This window comes from Chelonoidis abingdonii, chromosome 26 (assembly GCF_003597395.2).
Source record: "Chelonoidis abingdonii isolate Lonesome George chromosome 26, CheloAbing_2.0, whole genome shotgun sequence".
NCBI classification, from domain to species: Eukaryota; Metazoa; Chordata; order Testudines; family Testudinidae; genus Chelonoidis; species Chelonoidis abingdonii.
The window spans coordinates 6,948,041-6,969,637 of record NC_133794.1 but is presented as its reverse complement, the minus strand read 5'-3'; the positions used below and the strand labels follow the sequence as shown (position 1 = coordinate 6,969,637).

Below are 21,597 nucleotides of genomic sequence, written 5' to 3'. Positions count from 1 at the left end.
CCCTGGAGAAGTTTGACTACATTGGCAGTTTATAGTAAGATTGTATATTGTCTGTCTTTTCACTGTCTGCATGGCTTATAGTTTCTATATGGTATAAAATATTGTGAGACTCAACAAAAGTTAAAGGTTAATTTTTATTGTATGTGTGTTTTCAGAATTGTGAATGTTGGCTTTTGAATTTCTAATTGTAAGGTAACCTTGATTTTTATTTATATTGTATTTTGTAAATTGTGCATATTAAGTGTCCATGTACTTGTTAATCTGGATCCTGGCCTTGCCTACAGTGAAAGATGGTCCCTTTACCCAATTGCTTCATAATTATGGCATCTCCTTCATCTTGAATCTTTGTATTAAAAAAGTGTGTCCTTGGTGTGTGAGTATTATAGGATATCAAATCTGTGCAACCTTCAGTCATTTAACAAAAATTGTCTAGCACCTACTGTTCTCTTGAGACTAAAAATTGTAATTAACAAGCAAAGAATAGAATTTGAATTAGAAAGAACTGAAAAGTGATTGCATATGTATATTGCTCAATTGGATTAGCTGACCTGCAAGCGCTTATTTAGAATTGAGATTGCCCCCAATCAGCTGTTGAGACAAAACATAGTTGGGAGAAGGAAATCATTAGTAGCATTTTTTTAAATAAACATGTTTAAACAATCTACATATGTAGAAGCATGTAAGTTCATAAACAGCTCTAAAACTTGGCTGTCTTGCAGTTAGTAGAGACTTATGAACAATTCAGATTTAAGTATAGGACTGTTTTGGTGGTTTTAGACTATTCACAAAGTAATACCTCTAGGTCTGATTTCTAATGGAAATTCAGAGGTGTCAGACTTGGTGACATAAAACAGACTAGGCAAAATTCATCCCTGTTGTACTGACTTTCATAGAAGTTTGTACTTTTGTGTCATTCTTTTCAGTTACATGTCTAGGAATAAAGCAATTGTCATGGTGGATCAGACCCAATCCAATATGCTGTCTCCAACAGTAGCCAGGACCATATGCTTCTGAGGATGGTGAAACCCTGCAGGGGCAAATGGGGTGTTATTTGTTGCATGAAGTTCTCAACCTAACCTCTAATGATTAGAGATTAACCTAAGACCTGAAGCATGAGGTTTTAAGTCCCTTCCAACATTGTTTTAATGTTAATTACTATAACTTGGTATATTCTTGTTATACATATAAATGTACAATCTTTCTTTGAATTTTGGTAAATTCTTGGTCTTAGCAGCATCTTGTGAATTTAGAATTTGTCATCTTTCAGCTTTATTAACTGTCCCCTTTTTCCTTGTACATGAAGACATGACTGTTAAAATCTGTGAAGAGAATATAAATCACCAGAGTTAAAGCTGACTTTTTTCCTACTTCAGAAATAACCTGTTGATCCCTGTTTATATTTATCTAGTGTTAAGTATTCGCGGTATTCAGGAGGAAGATCCCCCCGATGCTCAACTAATGAGACTAGATAACATGTTGCTGGCAGAGGGTGTCTCCGGGCCCGAGAAAAGAGGAAGAGGAGGACCTACGACTGTAGCAGCAACATCAGGTGGCTGTCCAAATGACAATAGCATTGAACACTCTGACTACAGGGCCAAGCTGTCACAGATCCGACAGATATACCACTCTGAGCTAGAGAAATATGAACAGGTGATCTTTCTGCATGGAAGAGTTTTTATCCTCTCAATTAAACAAAATAACCATTTTTCCTTTGCTGTTGGTTGTAAGTGCAGAACAGGGAGTATAATCTATTCATATGAATGCAAGGATGGCAAATTCAGTTAAAAATCTTTCAGCTTACTATGTTAGACTAAAATGAAAGGACTTTGACATTCATGAATTTACCTAGTCTGATGTCTAAGCTAACTGAAAGATTATACTTGTTGCAATACTTTTAAGAGCAAATGGAGGAGTAAAGCTAAACACGAATTAAAATATTCTTTATTTATTCACTTATTGGGGAAATTAAACTGAACTTTAGGGGTACTTTATTGTGTTTTTGTTTAATTTATTTTCAGGCGTGCAGTGAGTTCACCACCCATGTTATGAATCTTCTCAGAGAACAGAGTAGAACAAGGCCAATTTCGCCAAAAGAAATTGAGCGCATGGTGAACATAATCCATGGCAAATTCAGCACTATCCAGATGCAGCTGAAACAGAGCACATGTGAGGCAGTGATGATCTTGCGCTCACGATTTCTTGATGCAAGGTAATAAACAAGCACAGCCCAATGGCAACAGCTATTGGCTCTGACCACATTTTCTGATGTTTGTTGCTTGATGCCAGTAATTATAAGAGTTACAATGCCTGCATTTACAACCTAGAACTAGTATAAATGTCTTTTTAAATACACACCACATGTCGTGGGTTACGAAGTATGCTTAGTTATCATTAATATTACAATCTTTAATAGCTATTAAGTCTTTCTTGCATATTTGCTGAAACAATATAGAGTAGATTTCAGAGGAGTTAAAGAACATATCACAGAGATTTGTCTCAACTCTTTTTTTTAAAGCAAGAATAACTATTATGTATTTTTAGGCGTAAACGGCGTAACTTCAGCAAACAGGCAACAGAAGTACTGAATGAATATTTTTATTCCCACCTGAGTAATCCTTACCCCAGTGAAGAAGCCAAAGAAGAGCTAGCGAAGAAGGGTGGCATCACAGTCTCGCAGGTAAACAGTGCTTTATTTGAAATTGCTCTCATTGTATGTATGCTTTTTTATTTTAATAATTTGTGTTTTTTGTAAAATATCAATACACGTCTGTCACTAGGAGACTTGCAGTTAAACTCTCATGGCTCATTGTTACCATCTATTATGGTGAAAGATGCTTTTATGCATCCTAGATTTTTTTAGAAGCTGTATAGCAAATTTCTCCATCTAACCTTAGTTTAAAGTTTCCTTTGGTGGCAGAATCGGTATCTGCTAGGAGATAATGATAGTTTGGTCAAGTACTGACAAGGATATTTTTCTAGGTCTCCAACTGGTTTGGTAACAAGAGAATCCGGTACAAAAAAAATATGGGGAAGTTCCAGGAAGAGGCTAACATTTATGCAGCAAAAACAGCAGTGGATGCAACAAATGTGGTGGCCCAGGGTAACCAGGCAAACTCTCCATCAACACCAAATTCTGGTAAGTAAGAACCCCAGTAGGGAAAAGCTGCCTCTAAAAAGGGTATTTCTTGTGTTCCTGCTTTGAGAAGCCTCTCTAGTCCAGAGCCAGAGGCTTCTCATTCTTGTTGCAAATGGCCCTCCTAGTCTCACTAGCACAGTGTTAGAGCACCACAGATGAGACTGTACGTGTATGTACTGATACTTCTGACTAATCATATGGACATGTTAAAAGATACAATTGAAACTTGTTAATTCTCACCTTCCTAATCTGTCCCACATAATTTGTGCATCCCTGACCACATCTATGTGTTTCAGAAAAAATTAGTAGCGAGTTCTATAGGGAAGCCTCCTATTATACTCCTGAGGGCATTATGCACCAAAAAATTAAATTCTGCACACAATATTTTAAAATTCTGCAAATTTTATTTGTTAAATAAATGTGGAAGCTATAGCATGGCATTGGGTAGCACAGGCCACTGGCTGCACAGAGGTGGGAGAGCATTGTGCACCACACCCTACCCCAGGGACACAGACTCAGCAGTGAGGTTGCACCCAACCCTGACACAGAGCAAGGACTGGGCCTGCCCCAGAAACACCCCAGGGCCCTGCCCCTCCGTGCCAGGTGCACCAGGTGTGGGAAGGCAGGATCCAGGTGTGGGTTGAGAGGGTTCTGTGTGGGACACTGGGTGCGAGCAGCTCAATGTTTGATCTGGGTATTGGGGGGGCGGGTCTGGATGCACAGGAGCTTGTTGTGGGGGAGTTCTGGGTGAAATGATGGGACTTTGCAGGGGGGTTCAGGTGAAGGTGGATGGGGCTAAGTGGGGGGGATCTGAGTGCGTGTGTGGGGGGGACAGAGCTCAGCAGGGGGGGTCTGAGTGTGGAGAGCTTAGTGGGGGGTCCAGATGCTGGGGGAGTGGGGCTCGGTGGGGTGGGGGATCCAACTGCAGCTGGTTGGGGCTTGGTAGGGTGGGGATCTGGGTGCAGGTGGCTCATTTGGGGTGGTTCACAGGCAGGGGGAGTGGGGCTCGGCGGGAGGGTCTGGATATGAGGGGCTCTGGATGCACAGGGGTTGGGCGGATGTGGGAGTAGCTCCCTGTACAGTAATCCCTCTGTCACGGAGTCCCTGGGTGATGCTCTGGAACTGCTCCCTACAAAGCCAGTCAGGACTCTGGTGAAGTCTCCTCTCTGTGAGCAGACTGTCTCCAGGGCAAGAAGCTTACACGGATTCACCTTCCTGGGTCTGACCTTGGAGCATTCAGCATCCTCTGGCCCTTCATGCACTTCCCATAGCGAGTCCGCCCTTGCGGGGTCCTGGAGAAGCCAGAGGGTCCTGCACCCCCACTTCGCAGTCAGACATGACTCTTAGCCAGCCAGTAAAACAGAGGTTTATTAGATGACAGGAACACGCTCTAAAACGGAGCTTGTAGGTACAGAGAACAGGACGCTTCAGCTGGGTCCATTCTGGGAGGCAGTGAGCCAGACACCATGTCTGCACTTCACTATTCATCCCCAGTTAGATCCAAACTGACTTCCCCTCCAGCCCCATCTCCTCTGGGCTTTGTCCTTTTCCGGGCCAGGAAGTCACCTGATTCCTTTGTTCTCCAACACCTTTAGCTATCACCTTGCAGGGGGGAAGGCCCATGGCCATTAGTTGCCAGGAGACAGAGTGTCAGCCATCTATGCACACTGGCCTTTATCCCACCACCTAGAGACTTAAGAAATGCATAGGGGAAACTGAGGCATCCCTACAATATTTAGAGGAAACATTAAGAATAGTCCCACTTCATCACACCCTCCCCCTGCAGCTGAGGAGCGATGGGTGCAGGAGGCGTGGTGGTGGGGGAGAGTTTGCAGAGCTTCCTACAGCTGGGGGAGAAATCTAGGGGTGGGTCTGATGTGGCCCTGAATGCCATGCAGGGGGAGGACTACTTCTTCCCAGCCCAGCTAGGACTAGGAGCTGAGCCCAGCACAGAGTAGGAGCCACCAGCTGAGTCTTTCCCATTCCCGCCCCTTGTCCAACAGTGAATTACCTTTCTGCCGGCTGCCCTGGGGACCTGAAACATACTGCTGGGAAGGGTCACATGACTGCTCTTGTGGCTTCCCTTTGCTTCCCCATCAGAAAGCATTTTTCTGCAGGGGACATGAATTCTGCGCATGTGCAGTGGTGCAGAATCCTCCAGGAGTAATATTACCAACAGATATTAACCAAGAACTAAGTATTTATTACTTTAAAAGTTATACTTCAGAAGGCTTACTAAGATATTACAGTACAAAATATTTCATAAATCAAATCTAAGTTAAATGTGTGAGATGGCGATCCGTTATCCTTGGATATTCTGTTTGCTTACTTGGGTAATTTCGGTAAACCAGTGAGACTTCCCATCAGCAGTGCACATTAGTTTGGCTTTACTGAAGATTGTCAAAGGAAAAACCTGAAAAAGTGTTTTACATCAGGGAGTTACCACCACCTTTTAGACAGTGACTAGAGGAGTGGAAAAACTAGATCCATTTTGTAATGTTACAGGTTTAATTTGGTGGCTTAAAAATAAAAAGACATTACTGCTTTCATTTTTACATGGAAATATGCCCTTTGTAGGGCTGTCACACTGTCATGTGACTTGAGAGGTTTGTTTTATGGAGGGTTATATCCAGAGCCTAATTTGTAATGAAAGAGGTGCCAGGACTCAAGTAAAAATAGTTGTTGTTTTTTACATCTATAACTGATGCGGCAAGGCTATAAGTGCTAGAGCTATGAACTGCCAGATGCCAGGGCTCAGCCCTGGCACAAATTAAACACTGATTATATCTCATAGACCCAGGTGTGTGTATCATTCTTCCCATCAATGTGTAATGCCTTTGGGACCAGATCCTTGGCGGGCTCTTTTTTTTTTTTTTTTTTTTTCCTCCTCCTATTGGAAGCTGCCCGTAGGGAATTCCCAGGGGGCATGAAGCCATGGGGGAGGGGACATGGTAGCTTGCATGCCAGCAATCCCTAGCTAGCAGAATGATTCTTAGGGGAATGCTGCTGTTGGCATGGGTGCTCTGCACTGGGGATGAGTGCAGAAAGCATTTGAGGCTCAGTCTCAAACATGCATAAAACCATCTTTCTACCTCTTACCTCCATGCTTGGGTCTTGCACGCTGCTTAGCCAGACCCAAGGATTGGCCTTTTAATCTCTGTTCATGTTAATTGGAGTTTTGTTTTGAACACCTATTAACTTAATTACTTAATTTGAGTTCTAGGTTATGGACTAGGGGCCAGATTGTGAAAGGTATTTAGGTAACTAAAGATGCAGATAAGTGGCCTATTGGGATTTTCACAAGCATCCTGATGCTGAACTCCCATTGATTTCAGTGGCAAGTTTGGTACCCGGATGCGTCTGAAAATCCTACCAGGCACCTGTCTACATCTTTAGTTGCCTAAATACCTCTGAAAATCTCAAGTGAAGCCCATGTTTTAGTAATCGCTGCATCATTCCTTCTTTATAATGTTGTATCTTAATACTTACCAAACAGGAGTGTGTATCATGGACCCAGATAGCTTGTCTTTTGCCAGTAAAGAAAGTACTTATATCAGTTTGTTTTTCTTATTTAACCTTTTAGTCACTTTCTGAAGGCGTATACTTGCCCTGAGTATCTTTTGGCAGTGTTTGAAAGTTGCCTTTTTTGTATGTATCTTATTTTTTTGTAGTTTTCTTCAAACTTGAGATAACATAATATTTCTGTTTTTGAAGAAAGAGCCAAACAGTTCTCTGCATTTGGCTAAATTTTATTCTTGCTTTTTTCAGGTTCCTCTGGCTCTTTTAAGATGACAAATTCTGGAGATTCATTTATAAACTTGCAGTCACTGACTTCTTATCAGAGCTCCCCAGTGGGAGCCAATGTGCAGTCACAGGTAGGCGTGTGGGAGAACTGGCACATAGCTTCGTCAACAAGGCAAATGTCTCATTTGGTACTGTTCTTTCCTGGACCCAATGGATGCAAATAGATTCAAATTTGTAAAATTAAATAACTGGTTTTGCACATTCAGTATTCATACTTTAATGAGGATAGAGTAGTGATTCCCACCCCCCACTTCCTAGCTCTCCTGTATTAGAACAGTGCTCTATTGGTTAGATTTCAAGGAATGATTAAAGCTGAACAAAGTTGGGTTTTTTAATGTGGAATTTGGAGGTTGTGGGGAACCCTTCAAGAAAAATAGGTCCTTGAACTTTGGCTTTATAAACTCTAAACTTGGGGCCTAAATTGTTTTAACAGTGATCCCATATATCATAGAATCACATATTAGAGTTGGAAGAGACCTCAGGAAGTCATCTGGTCCAACCCCCTGCTCAAAGCAGGACCAATACCAACTTCACTGAGAAGTCTGAAGGAACGTCTAAGATAGGGAATGCTTATGGGAAGGGGGTAGGTTTAGAAGATAAAATAAAAAAAGAACAAGTTAAAAATAACTTAGAAAAGTTAGACACCTGCAAGTCACCAGGGCCTGATGAAATGCATCCTAGAATACTCAAGGAGTTAATAGAGGAGGTATCTGAGCCTCTAGCTATTATCTTTGGAAAGTCATGGGAGACGGGAGAGGATTCCACAAGACTGGAAAAGGGGAATATAGTCCCATCTATAACAAGGAAATAAAACAACCCAGGAACTACAGACCAGTTAGTTTTAACTTTCTGTGCCAGGGAAGATAAGTGGAGCAAGTATTAAAGAAATCATCTCTGCAAACACTTGAAGGTGTTAAGGTGATTAGGGAATAGCCACATGGATTGTAAAGAACAAATCGTGTCAAACCAATCTGATAGCTTTCTTTGATAGGATAACGAGCCTTGTGGATAGGGAAGAAGTGGTAGAATGTGGTATACGCTAGGCTTTAGTAAGGCATCTTGGATACAGTCTCGCATGATATCTTATCGATAACAGGCAAATAACATATATAGATACGAGGGCTCTATAAGGTGGGTGCTATAACTGGCTGGATAACCGTACTCAGAGAGTGGCTATTAATGGCTCCCAATCCTGCTGGAAGGGTATAACAAGGGTTCCGCAGGGGTCTGTTTAGGACCGGCTCTGTTTCAATATCTTCATCAATGACTTAGATGTTGGCATAGAAAGTGATGCTTATTAAGTTTGCGGACGATACCAAACTGGGGGGATTGCAACTGCTTTGGAGGACAGGGTCAAAATTCAAATGATCTGGCACAGAATTGAAGAAGGTCTGGAGGGAAACCGCGGAGAAGTTCAATAAAGACAAATGCAAAGTGTTCCACTTAGGAAGGAACAATCATTTCACACATACAGATGGGAAGGTGACTGCTAGGAAGGGAGTATGGCAGAAAGAGATCTAGGGGTCATAGTGGACCCAAGCAAATACTGAGTCAACAGTGTGATGACTGTTGCAAAAAAAGCAACATGATCTGGGATGCATTAACAGGTGTGTTGTAACACAAGACACAAGAATTCATTCTCCACTCTACTCACTGCGCTGGTTAGCTCAACTGGAGTATGTGTGTCCAGTTCTGCGCACCACATTTCAGAAAGATGTGAGAAATTGGAGATGGTCCAGAGAAAGAGCAAGAAGAATGATTAAAGGTCTTGAGAACATGGACCTATGAAGGAGGCGAAAGAACTGGGCTTTGTTTTTATGTTTGGAAGAGAGAAGACAGAGAGGGGACATGTAAGAGTTTCAGGATATATAAAGGGGTCACAGAAGGCTGAAGGGGAGAAAACTTGTTCACCTTAGCTCATAAGGATAGAAGAGAGGAAAGCAATGGGGCTTTAATCATCAAGGCCCAAGGGAGGTTTAGGCTTGCGACATTAGGAAAAAGTTCCAACTGTCATAGGTAGTTTAATCATGGAATTAAATTCGCCTTAGGGAGGTGTGGAAATCTGCTATCCCGAGATATTTAAGAGTAAGGTTTAGATAATGCTATACAGGATGGCTCAACAGTATTGGTCTGCCCACTGCTGAGGGCAAGGGAATGGACTATGATGACTTCAAGGTCCTCTTCCAGTCCGGCTAGAGTCTAGTCTTAAAGCATCCCAAGCCGACAACTCTAGATACAAAAAAACGAGGATGGAGATTCCACCACCTCCTAGGCAACCCATTCTCAGTGCCTCATCACTCTCTATGTGAAAAGTTTTTCCTAATTTCCAACCTGATCTCCCACACCTGCGTAATATACGTAGCAGCCAATTTGGACATGCTCTTTGTTCTGTCCATACTGCCACCACCTGAGAACAGCCTAGCTCTATCTTCTTTGGAACCCTCCCTTCAGGTAGTTGAAGGCTGCTATCAAATCCCCCCCTCACTTTTCTGCAGACTAAAATAAGTCCAGTTCCCTCAGCCTCTCCTCTGAAGTCATCTGCCCCAGACCCCTAATAATTTTTGTTGCCCTCTGCTGGACTCTCTCTGATGTGTCCACATCCTTTCTGTAGTGGCGGGGCCCAAAACTGATACAAGTATTCTAGGCATGGGCTCACCAGTGCTGAATAGAGGGGAATAATCAGTTCCCTCGATCTGCTGGCAATGCTCCTACTAATGCAGCCCAATATTCCATTAGCCTTCTTGACAACAAGGGCACACTGTTGATTCATATCCAGCTTCTCCTCTACTGTAATCCCAAAGTCCTTTGCTGCAGAACTGCTGCTTAGCCAGTCGGTCCCCAGCCTGTAGCGGTGCATGGTATTCTTCCATCCTAAGTGCAGGACTCTGCACTTGTCCTTGTTGAACCTCATCAGATTTCTTTTGGCCCACCCCTCCAATTTGTCTAGGTCACTCTAGACCTTATCCCTACCCTCCAGCATATCTACATCTCCCCCCATCTTAGTGTCATCTGCAAACTTGCTGAGGGAGCAATCCATCCCATCATCCAGATCATTAGTGAAGATGTTGAACTAAACTGACTCCCGTACCGACCGTTGGGGCACTCCACTTGATACCGGCTGCCAACTAGATATTGAGCTGTTGATCACTGCTTGTTGAGCACGACAATCTAGCCAGCTTTCTATCCACCTTGTAGTCCATTCATCCAATCCATACTTTAACTTGCTGGCAGCAGTACTGTGGGGGATCCTATCAAAAGCTTTGCATCTTAATTTACATTGTAAACATCAACATTTTCTCATTTTAAAGTGAGTCTTGCTTCATACTTTTAAGGAAAGTTTGACCTGTTAACAATATTTTAAAATTTAAGTTTAATTTTTAATTTAAATGAGCTACTCAGATAATCCAACTGATAATATGAGCAGGAGTCAGGAAGTCTACCTTAAACCCCCATAGGTTTAGACTTTTCATTTAATTTTGTTAAGAAATATTTTTGCCTTTAAAAAAAAACAAAAAAACACAAAAACCTGTTATCACCACCTTTGTAGAGGGAAGAGAACCATGAAGGCAATTCCCTTCATACAAGAAAACCACTTGAGAGGTGCAAGTTAAAACTATTTGGCCCTCTACATCTTTCCTTATCACATGCTCTAGGCATCAGAATGCTGTGTTACAACGACACTGCTTCATTTCTTATCAGACCATGTCCCTTGTTAATCCTATCCCATATGTGGTCTTGTTACAGATGGATTCCTTACATCATGTCATACACCAGACAGGAAGATATGACACCATTGTGGGGAATCCTTTGTATACGACGCAGCGCATTGATGTAAGGAGCTTGATTTCACTTTCAGTAGATAAGTGAATTTTTAGCATGAATTAGAGAATGCATTTCTTATGTTACACACACATCCTGTGTCTTAACATAGTTGTAAATTACTGTTCGTTTATAAAAAGGTGATTTCCAGAACCTAGTGGTCTTCTGCTATTCCTGCTCTATCCCCAGACACTAAGGGCTTAGCTACTTTGTGAGTTAAAGTGCATTTAAAGCAGCCCCGGGTGCACTAGCTCACTACCCATCCACACTGGCAGGGCATGTATAACGCTCTAACTCCGTGGCTATAGTGCTGCTGGTATTCTACCTTGGCAAGTGGAATAACATTTGCTGTGCCCCCGCCGGAGCACCACGGTGCCAGTGTGGATGTGTTGCATTACTGCGCTCTGATCAGCCTCCGGAAACATCCCATAATCCCTTTAAGTCAAGTGGCCACTCTTGCCATTGTTTTGAACTTGCTGTAGGAATGCGGATATGCTGTTTGAAAGCTCCGATTCTGACAGCTGGCTGCTTATCTGTTCCAAGACAAAACAACCATTAGTGTGGACTGGTTTGTTTGTGTATGTGTGAGGGGGAGATGGGGAGGAGAAGGGGGAGGGGAGAGAGAGAGAAGTGGGGTAAGGTGGGGAGGGGAGGGGAGGTCTGCTGCTGGCTGAATTTATAAGACAGCATGCTGACATGCTCTCAGCCCCCCACAAACCCACTCCCCCCCACATACACACAACACACTCCCTGTCACACTGCACTCCACGCCTCCCCATTTGAAAAGCATGTTGCAGTCACTTGCATGCTGGGATAGCTGCCCATAATGCAGCGCTCCCAATGCCACTGCAAGTGCCACAGACGTGGCCACGCCAGTGCGCAAGCAGCTGCCAGTGTGGACGGATTGCAGCACTTTCCCTACTGCGCTCTCCGGAGATGGGTTTAACTCACAGCATTCTACATCTACAAGTGTAGCCATGCCCAAAATGATTGCCTGTGTAGCTAGAGGGGCTAGCTAGCCTCTTAGAGTTACTTCAATGGAAAGGCTCTTGTCTCAGAGGGCTGGAAAGTGTGGGGCATGCCCCCCTATGGGAGTGTAGAGGGATGTCTGGGTGGGGTGTGGTAGGGCCTGGCCAGTCTCCATGGGGGCAGGAAGGAAGTGCCACCCAGCTCTTCCCTGGCCCCAGCTGTGCTCTGGTCCTGTACCCAGCTGCATCCCTGACCCCCAGTGCTGTGCCTGGCTCTGTCCCCAGCCTCAGTGTGGCTCCAATCCTGGGCCCGTACCAGCCTATGGCTCTGTTCCTGGCCTGGGGATGAGGCTGGGGGCAGAGCTAGGGATGGACCCATACCTGGCCGCAGGACCAGATGCCAGCCCCTGCCTCTACCCTGTCTCTTCCACCACCCCACCCCCAATCTGGTGTGTGTGTGTGAGAGAGAGAGAGAGACTCAGAAGTTTGGGGACCACTAGTCTAAGCTTTAAAAAATACCCAGTGGGCTATAAATAGGCTGACCAGATGTCCCATCTTTAAAGGGACAGTCCTGTTTTTGGGACTTATAGGCGTCTATTACCCCCATCCCCGTCCCGTTTTTTCACAATTGCTATGTGGTCACCCTAGCTATAAAGGAAATGGCATGCTGATACCCCACTCAGCCTAGCACTAGCATTTTGCCTGGCTTATGAGAAATTCCTATCTGAAATACACTTCTTTACAAGCAGCAGAGAATCCTGTGGCACCTTATAGACTAACAGACGTTTTGCAGCGTGAGCATTCGTGGGTGAATACCCACTTCGTCAGATGCAGGTAGTGGAAATTTCCAGGGGTAGAGGGGTGTGTGTGTGTGTGTGTGTTTTCCAGGGGTGCTGATTCAAGGTCTCGTATTAGTTTCGTGTCTTCGTTTGTTATTATATAATATATAGATATATAGATATAGATTAGAGGAAGGGAGAGAAGAGGCGCGCGACTGGATAGCGTAGTGGTTAAGAGCGCCGCCTTGATCGGAGGAGACCGCCCTTTGATGACGAGAGACCGGGGTTCAAATCCCGGTTGGTACCCACTTCCAGTAGGGTCCTTGGGCAAAGACCCCCTAACGCTTCAGCTGCCTACCTCAAATATAGAGAGTGACACGAACTAGGAGAGTCATGCCGGCTCGGACGTCGCCGCGTATTACAAGGTCCGCCGCAGATGTTGAGGAACCAGGACAATCTGACGATAAGTGGGCTACTGGAACAAACCATTCATGGACGAGACAAGAAGAACCTGGAATTGATGGAATGCTATACAACGTAGACCTAATGAGAGGGGATATATGAAACGTATGAGGGGACTGTGGATGGACAAAAGACCTAATCCACACTTACTGAGAAACAGCTAGTTACCCAACGCTTCAACATAGTAAAGAGGAAGCTGCTCTCACAGCTTGAGATAGACCAACTCCACATTACATCCCAGACTCAAGAAAGACTTGGAAGAACAAGTGGATGTGCGGCCCACACCTGAAGCTGAAACTTCACTGTCACCTCCTCCATTGCAGAGGCACAGCAGCTGAATATGAGCATAAGATCATGGAAAAACTAGCTACAGTCAATCCTCGAGACCGATTACCAAGGCTCAGTGGAGAAGTACCAATCAGATAGTATGTTAGAAGATGCCAATAGAGCCCTCATCACAATCCCTACTACCACCATAACTCAAACCAATGAACTGGTATACGCTACAGCCTCTGTAATCCTGGAGATGTTGGCTACACGATCAAGAAGACAACATAGCATTGTGTACCCACCCTGGAAAATGAGGTTGGAGGATAAGTCAAGCGACTTCCTCCTCTACATGGGATGACATCAAGCTGTATGCTAAGAATGAACGAGACATCGACTCGCTAATCCACCTGACGCGGATCTACAGTGAGGATATCGGGATGTCATTCGGACTGGAGAAGTGTGGCCGGATGGTAGTGAAGAGAGGGAAGGTAGTCAAGACTGATGGGGTGGAACTACCAGCGGCCACATAGCAGACATACAGACCAGCTACAAGTACCTTGGCATCCCGCAGTCACATGGAAACCACGATGAGGAAGCAAGGAAGACAGCAACATCCAAGTATCACCAAAGGATAAGACAGGTCCTGAAGAGCCAGCTCAGTGGGAAGAACAAGATCCACGCCATCAACGGATACGCCCTGCGGTCATCAGATACCCTGCCGGTATAGTGAGCTGGCCAAAGGAGGACATGGAGGCTGCCGATGTGAAAACCCGGAAGCTCCTCACAATGCACGGAGGTTTCCACCCCAAGTCCAACACCCAGTAGACTGTATACCAGCCGGAAAGCAAGGGGCGGGCTGGCTTTGGTGAGCGTCAATTACACTTCGGATGGAACCCCGTGGCACATCCAGGTGAATGAACCAGTGATGTGTGGCTGATCTGCATGTTAGATGCCTGTATGGTGTCGCTGGTGTAGATATGGGGGAAGAGTTGGCATCGAGGTTTTGTTGCATGGATGGCCTGAGGTAAGACCCTTACATGGTAGCGGTGTGCACCATGCGGTGAGAATAGTTTCAGGTTGGCAGGTTGACTGTGGGAAGGATCCTGCCACCCAAGACCTGGAAAGTTTGGACTCATTGTCCAGGATGGGTTTGTAGATCCCTGATGATGCGTTGGAGGGGTTTTAGCTGGGGGCTGTATGTGATGGCAGTGGAGTCACTGTTGGTTTCTTCTTGGGTTTGTCTTGGTAGTAGGAGGCTTCTGGGTACACGTCTGGCTCTGTTGATCTGTTTCCTAAGACCTCGTGCGGGTATTGTAGTTTTGAGAGAATGCTTGGTGGAGATTTTGTAGGTGTTGGTCTCTGTCTGAGGGGTTAGAGCAGATGTGGTTGTACCCAATCAAGTGCTTGGCTGTAGACATGGATCGTGTGATGTGCCCGGGATGGAAGCTGGAGGCATGAAGGTAGCATAGCGGTCCGTAGGTTTTCGAATATAGGGTGGTGTTTAATGTGACCATCACTTATTTGCACCGTGGTGTCTAGAAAGTGGACCTCCTGTGTAGATTGGTCCAGGCTGAGGTTGGGTGCACTGGGTGGAAGCTGTTGAAATCGTAGTGGAATTTTTCTAGAGTCTCCTTCCCAAGGGTCCAGATGATGAGATGTCATCAAATGTAGCGTAGGTAGAGAAGGGGCGTGAGTGGACGAGAGCTGAGAAGCGTTGTTCCAGGTCAGCCATAAAAATATTGGCGTATTGTGGGGCCATGCGGGGATAGCCATAGCAGTGCCACTGATCTGGAGGGGATATTGTCATCTAATTTATAAATAGTTGTGTGTGAGGATAAAAGGCACAGAGCTGCAACCAGTTGTGGCTAGTGGCATCATCAGGGAAACTTCATTGCTGATCCTGACAGCTGATTCCATCTGGACACTGTCAGGAAGTGTCCAAACTGTGTAGAGAGCCTACACATCATGGTGGCTAGGATGGTGTTTTCCTAATACCCAAGATCCACAAACCCGGAAATCCTGGACGCCCATCATCTCGGGCATTGGCTGGGGACACTGAACTGACTGTCTGGATATGTGGAACCTCTACTCAGGACCCTATGCCACCAGCACTCCCAGCTATCTCCAGTGACACCTCTGCAGTCTCCTGAGGAAACTACAATGCATTGGTCACCTCCCAGAAAACCAAGGATCTCTACATCAAATCAGGATTTCTCAGGATTCAGGAATGGCAATATACAAAAACCTGTAGAGAGCACTTTACCTCCCTGGGCTTTCACAACTATTGCAGACCTTAAGGTGGCCATCCTGCAGCACAAACTTCAGGACCAGACTTCAAAGAGAAACTGCTGAGCTTCAGTCATCTGCCAATTTGACACCATCAGCTCTGGAAGTTGAACAAAGACGTGAATGGCTTGCCCAATTACAGAACCAGTTTCTCCTCCCTTGTTTTCACAACCTTCAAGACTCAAAAAAAAAAAAAAAATTCCCCTCTCACCCCTATGGGTGGTATGTGTCTTCCTCAACCTCGGGTCCTCTACCAGAGGCCTGGGAGTTTGAGGGTTCTGCGCAGTATCTTAGCTGTTCCTAGCACTGCACTCTTCTGGACAGAGAGCTCTGATGTTGTTCCTGGGATCTGTTGGAGCCACTCACCCAGCTTAGGAGTCACAGCCCCGAGAGGCTCCTACCACCACTGGGACCACTTTGGGCCTTCACTTTCCACATCCTCTCTAGTTCCTCTTTCAGGCCCTGGTACTTCTCCAGCTTCTCATATTCCTTCTTCCTGATGTTGCTGTCACTTGGCACTGCTATATCTATCACCACCGCTGTCTTCTGCTCCTTGTCTATTACCACGATGTCTGGTTGATTGGCCAGTACCTGCCTGTCCGTCTGGATCTGGAAGTCCCACAGAATCTTAGCCCTGCTATTCTCCACAACCTTCTGCGGAATCTCCCATCTGGTCTTGGGAGGGTCTAGCCCATACGCTGTGCAGATGTTCCTGTACACAATGCCAGCCACTTGGTTGTGCCGTTCAGTGTATGCTGTTCCTGCCTGCATCTTACATCCTGCCACTATGTGTTGGACTGTCTCTGAGGCCTCTCTGCACAGTCTGCACCTTGGGTCCTCTCTAGTGTGGTAGACCCCTGCTTCAATGGATCTGGTGCTCAGTGCCTGTTCCTGTGCTGCTATGATCAGTGCCTCAGTGCTGTCTTTTAGTCCAGCCCTTTCCAGCCACTGGTAGGATTTCCCAATGTCAGCCACCTCAGCTATCTGTCGATGGTACATCCCATGAAGGGTCTTGTCTTGCCATGGCACTTCTTCTGCTTGGTCTTCCTCCCATGTCTGCTGCTGCCTCAGGCATTCTCTCAGCAGCTCATCTTTGGGGGCCATCTTACTGATGTACTCCTGGATGTTCCGGGTTTCATCCAGGATAGTGGCCTTGACGCTCACCAAGCCCCGCCCGCCTTCTTTCCGGCTGGTATACAGTCTCTGGGTGTTGGACTTGGGGTGGAAACCTCCGTGCATTGTGAGGAGCTTCCGGGTTTTCACATCGGCAGCCTCCATGTCCTCCTTTGGCCAGCTCACTATACCGGCAGGGTATCTGATGACCGGCAGGGCGTATCCGTTGATGGCGTGGATCTTGTTCTTCCCACTGAGCTGGCTCTTCAGGACCTGTCTTATCCTTTGGTGATACTTGGATGTTGCTGTCTTCCTTGCTCCTCATCGTGGTTTCCATGTGACTGCGGGATGCCAAGGTACTTGTAGCTGGTCTGTATGTCTGCTATGTGGCCCGCTGGTAGTTCCACCCCATCAGTCTTGACTACCTTCCCTCTCTTCACTACCATCCGGCCACACTTCTCCAGTCCGAATGACATCCCGATATCCTCACTGTAGATCCGCGTCAGGTGGATTAGCGAGTCGATGTCTCGTTCATTCTTAGCATACAGCTTGATGTCATCCATGTAGAGGAGGTGGCTGATGGTAGTTCCACTCCTGAACCTGTACCCGTATCCAGTCCTTGTGATTATCTGGCTGAGGGGGTTTAAGCCTATGCAGAACAGCAGCGGGGACAGTGCATCACCTTGGTATATGCCGCACTTGATGGCCACTTGTGCAAGTTGCCTTGAGTTGACTTCTAGTGTTGTCTTCCATAGTCCCATTGAGTTCTTGAGGAAGGTCCTTAGTGTCCTGTTGACTTTGTATAGCGCCAGACATTCACAGATCCACGTGTGCGGCATTGAGTCATAGGCTTTCCTGTAGTCAATCCAGGCTGTGCTCAGATTGGTCTGTCTAGACCTTGAGTCTTGGGCGACTGCTCTATCTATGAGCAACTGGTGTTTTGAGCCTCTGGTGTTGTTCCCAATGCCCTTCTGAGCTGTGCTCATGTACTGGCCCATGTGGTCCTGTAGCTTGGCAGCTATGATGCCTGATAGGACTTTCCAGTTGTGGGGAGGCAGGTTATTGGCCGGTAGTTGGCCGGTTCTGTCCCCTTGCAGGGGTCTTTCATGATCAGCACTGTCCTTCCTTGTGTTAGCCAGTTTGGGTGGGAGCCTGCTGCTAGCAGCTGGTTCATCTGTGCTGCTAGGCGTTCATGCACTGCTGTTAGTTCTTTAGCCAGTAGGTGTGGATCATGTCTGGTCCAGTGCTGTCCAGCTCTTCATGTTCTTGACCCGCTGCTGGATGTCTTCTACTGTGATGGTGACTGGTTTCTGTTCTGGGAGATTGCTGTGCTCTGTTCTCAGGTCCTGCAGCCACTTTGCACTGGTGTTATGAGTCTTCTCTTTCTCCCATATGTTCTTCCAGTACTGTTCAGTTTCTGCTGCTGGTGGCTCTGCTGTTATTGTGTTGTTGCACTGCAGTTGGGAGTACACCTTGGATGGTTCTTTGGAGAACAGGGCATTTACTTTTTTGGCCTCTGCTTCTCTAGTGTATCTCCTTAGCCTGGTAGCCAGTGCTGTGAGCCTTTGTTTAGCAGTCTCTAGGGCTTCAGATGGAGTCAGGCCCTTGTATTTTTTCAGTAGCCAAGTCTTATCCTTAATCTCTACACCCTTCTGTAGTTCCACCAGCTGACTAACTGAAGTCGCTTGATCTTATCCTCCAACCTCATTTTTTCCAGGGTGGGTACACAATGCTATGTTGTCTTCTTGATCGTGTAGCCAACATCTCCAGGATTACAGGGCTGTAGCGTATACCAGTTCATTGGTTTGAGTTATGGTGGTAGTAGGGAATTGTGATGAGGGCTCTATTGGCATCTTCTAACATACTATCTGATTTGGTACTTCTCCACTGAGCCTTGCTAATCGGTCTCGAGGATTGACTGTAGCTAGTTTTTCCATGATCTTATGCCTCATATTCAGCTGCTGTGCCTCTGCAATTGGAGGAGGTGACAGTGAAGTTTCAGCTTCAGGTGTGGGCCGCAACATCCACTGTTCTTTCCAAGTCTTTCTTGAGTCTGGATGTAATGTGGAGTTGGTCTATCTCAAGCTGTGAGAGCAGCTTCCTCTTTACTATGTTGAAGCGTTGGGTAACTAGCTGTTTCTCAGTAAGTGTGGATGTAGGTCTTTTGTCCATCCACAGTCCCCTCATACGTTTCATATATCCCCTCTCATTAGGTCTACTGTTGTGTATAGCATTTCATCAATTCCAGGTTCTTCTTGTCTCGTCCATGAATGGTTTGTTCCAGTAGCCCACTTATCGTCAGATTGTCCTGGTTCTCTCTCAACATTCTGGCGGCGGACCTTGTAATTATCGCGGCGACGTCCCGAGCCGGCATGACTCTCCTAAGTTCGTGTCACTCTCTATTTTGAGGTAGGCAGCTGAAGCGTTAGGGGGTCTTTGCCCAAGGACCCTACTGGAGTTGGGTACCAACCGGGATTTGAACCCCGGTCTCTCGTGATCAAAGGGCGGTCTCCCGATCTATTCAAGGCGGCGCTCTTAACCACTACGCTATCCAGTCGCGCGCTTCCTCTTCTCTCTCGCTTCTCTATATCTATATCTATATATCTATATATTATATAATAACAAACGAAGACACGAAACTAATACGAGACCTTGAATCAGCACCCCTGGAAAATTTCCACTACCTGCGTCTGACGAAGTGGGTATTCACCCACGAAAGCTCACGCTCCAAAACGTCTGTTAGTCTATAAGGTGCCACAGGATTCTCTGCTGCTTTTACAGATCCAGACTAACATGGCTACCCCTCTGATACTTGACTTCTTTACAAGCACAACAAACTTCATTTCAGTTTCAGGCTAGCTAATGACCTGTAAATGTTATAGATCCTCCTGTTTTTGTTTTAAATTGTGCTTTGAATGTTCTTTACTGGGGTGGGAGAAGGGGCCTGATGTAGCAAAGAGGTTAATGCACCCATCTTTCACTTCTGGAGATGCAGTTAAAATCTAGGCATAGGTCACCAGTGAGATTTTGGTGTGTCATGTCCTAGTCTCAGATTCATGCATATTACAGTCTGTATCTGGAATAGAAGAGCAGCTGGTGTGATGCAAGTGATTGAGGTACACTTACACAGAAGAGCTATATGTAGGAGGAGCTTTTGTAGCACATGTTTGTACTGAGTCCTGTTCTAATTGTTTAATTCCTCACTTTCATAAGCACAAAACTGTTCTATTGAAATGTGGAAATAAAATAACTGAAATGCTTTATCTTTTGGATGCAAGTAACATCTTAAGGATTTAATGACAATAGATTTATTCCCCTGTTCAGGCTAATGGCAGCTGGCAGGATGCTACCACCCCTTCATCAATTACTTCACCTGCTGGAGACCCTGGAAGTGTTAATTCGGATGCATCTAATTAAGTTTTTAGGACCTATTGATGAGAGGAAAGAGGTCATTAGTGTAACTTGTCAATGTTGCTCTCTTGCCAATACTATTGTTTATACAACTTGACACACAGCTAATTACCTCAGAAAAACCCTGGAACCAATAGAAGATTGTGATCACAGTGATACCTCTCTACCTCTCAGCATGACACAGTTGAGTTCTTTTTACTTCTGCCCATTGGGATGTGAAATTGTTTTAAAAGAACTTGCTTCATTTTCCTAACCAAATTCATTTTTTAAATATCAATTTTATGGTAAGAATCTGAAAGTATCTCTTAAGACTTGGCATTTGTCTCAGATTTTCCAGTTAAAGTTGACTTTTATTTTAATTTCCATAAGATTTTTTTACTATGAAATTTCTGTTCTAGTTGATAGTTATTAACAATTAAACCCCCTGTATTGTAATTGTACGCGTTCTCTGTACTGTAATTTTGTATAGGAAAACAAGCTTTTCTTTTCTTTACTTAAATTTATTCTGAACTAATTAACCAGAACAGAACATTGCTTTACCAAAACTTTCATTGGACTTTGCTATTGAATAGGAACTTCCATCTTTTGTGTCATTTCATGTAGTTCTAATTTAATGTCTAGTGTAAACTCAGACTTCCCTGTGAATAGATTTTGTGCATTTATGAAAATGTTAATACAAAGTCCTCATTTTCAGTTGAAATTTTATCAAAGATAATAAACTTCCAAAGCCTTTTTCCTTCCTGCCTTTTCATGAACCTCCCCTTATCCTTATGGACTTGCTGGTTAGTAGCAGCTTAGTGCAGCCATTTTGACAGTGCAGAAATCTCACTGTATATGAATGCAAAAACAACCCATGCACCATTACTCAAAACAGCATTTGCTAAAATGACCTGTTACATCTGCCAGGGTACGATCTGGATCGTAGGACAGTGGTGCCCCCTTAATTCTCCAGTCTGATGTACACTATGCCCTGCTTTGTTGTGTGAGCTGCCACTCTGCCCACTCACCCCAGCCTTTAGCATGCAAGTCTCCCCCAGACCTATACCAGAGTGTTATGCGCAGCCACTCTTGAATTATATACGGGCAACACCCGCATATCCCTGGTCACAGCCTTGCACCCCAGAAATGTACCATCTTATACTATTTGGTTACTGAGCAATACAAGCTCATGCAGTCTGTCATTTTAACCTGGAAAGAGATTTCCCAATCACTTCAGTCAACCACACTGTTTTAGATAAAATATTAAAACAAATTCATTAACTATAAAAAGATAGATTTCAGTGATTATAGGTGATAGAGGCATAGAAAAACAGAATTGATTACAAAAGAAATAAAAGACAATATTGCAAGCTAATTCCTATTCGTACACTTGTTCATGCTAAATACGTTTTGAAAGCAAAAGGATATCTTACCCAAATCTTTCACTCATCCATGCTAACTGGACAGTCTTCCAGTCGGTACCATGCCCCTCCCTCATAGTTCACTGAGTCTTTTTGTCTTCCAGACAATCTTGCCTCCTTGAGTACAGAATGGTGAAGGAGAGGCCCTG

General features: G+C 45.0%; 1 protein-coding gene across 1 annotated transcript in view; it reads left to right on the top strand.

Moving 5' to 3' along the window:
- LOC116825768 (pre-B-cell leukemia transcription factor 1) overlaps positions 1-20,784 on the top strand; it is a 39,729-nt gene extending 18,945 nt beyond the window's left edge. The window contains exons 3-9 of the mRNA XM_032782024.2: positions 1,409-1,650; positions 2,019-2,209; positions 2,542-2,677; positions 2,980-3,136; positions 6,905-7,011; positions 10,685-10,771; positions 19,962-20,784. Of these exons, the coding sequence (XP_032637915.2) occupies positions 1,409-1,650; positions 2,019-2,209; positions 2,542-2,677; positions 2,980-3,136; positions 6,905-7,011; positions 10,685-10,771; positions 19,962-20,054 (1,013 nt within the window). The 3' untranslated portion in view covers positions 20,055-20,784. The remainder of the gene's footprint in view (positions 1-1,408; positions 1,651-2,018; positions 2,210-2,541; positions 2,678-2,979; positions 3,137-6,904; positions 7,012-10,684; positions 10,772-19,961) is intronic.
- Positions 20,785-21,597: the final 813 nt, after the last annotated feature.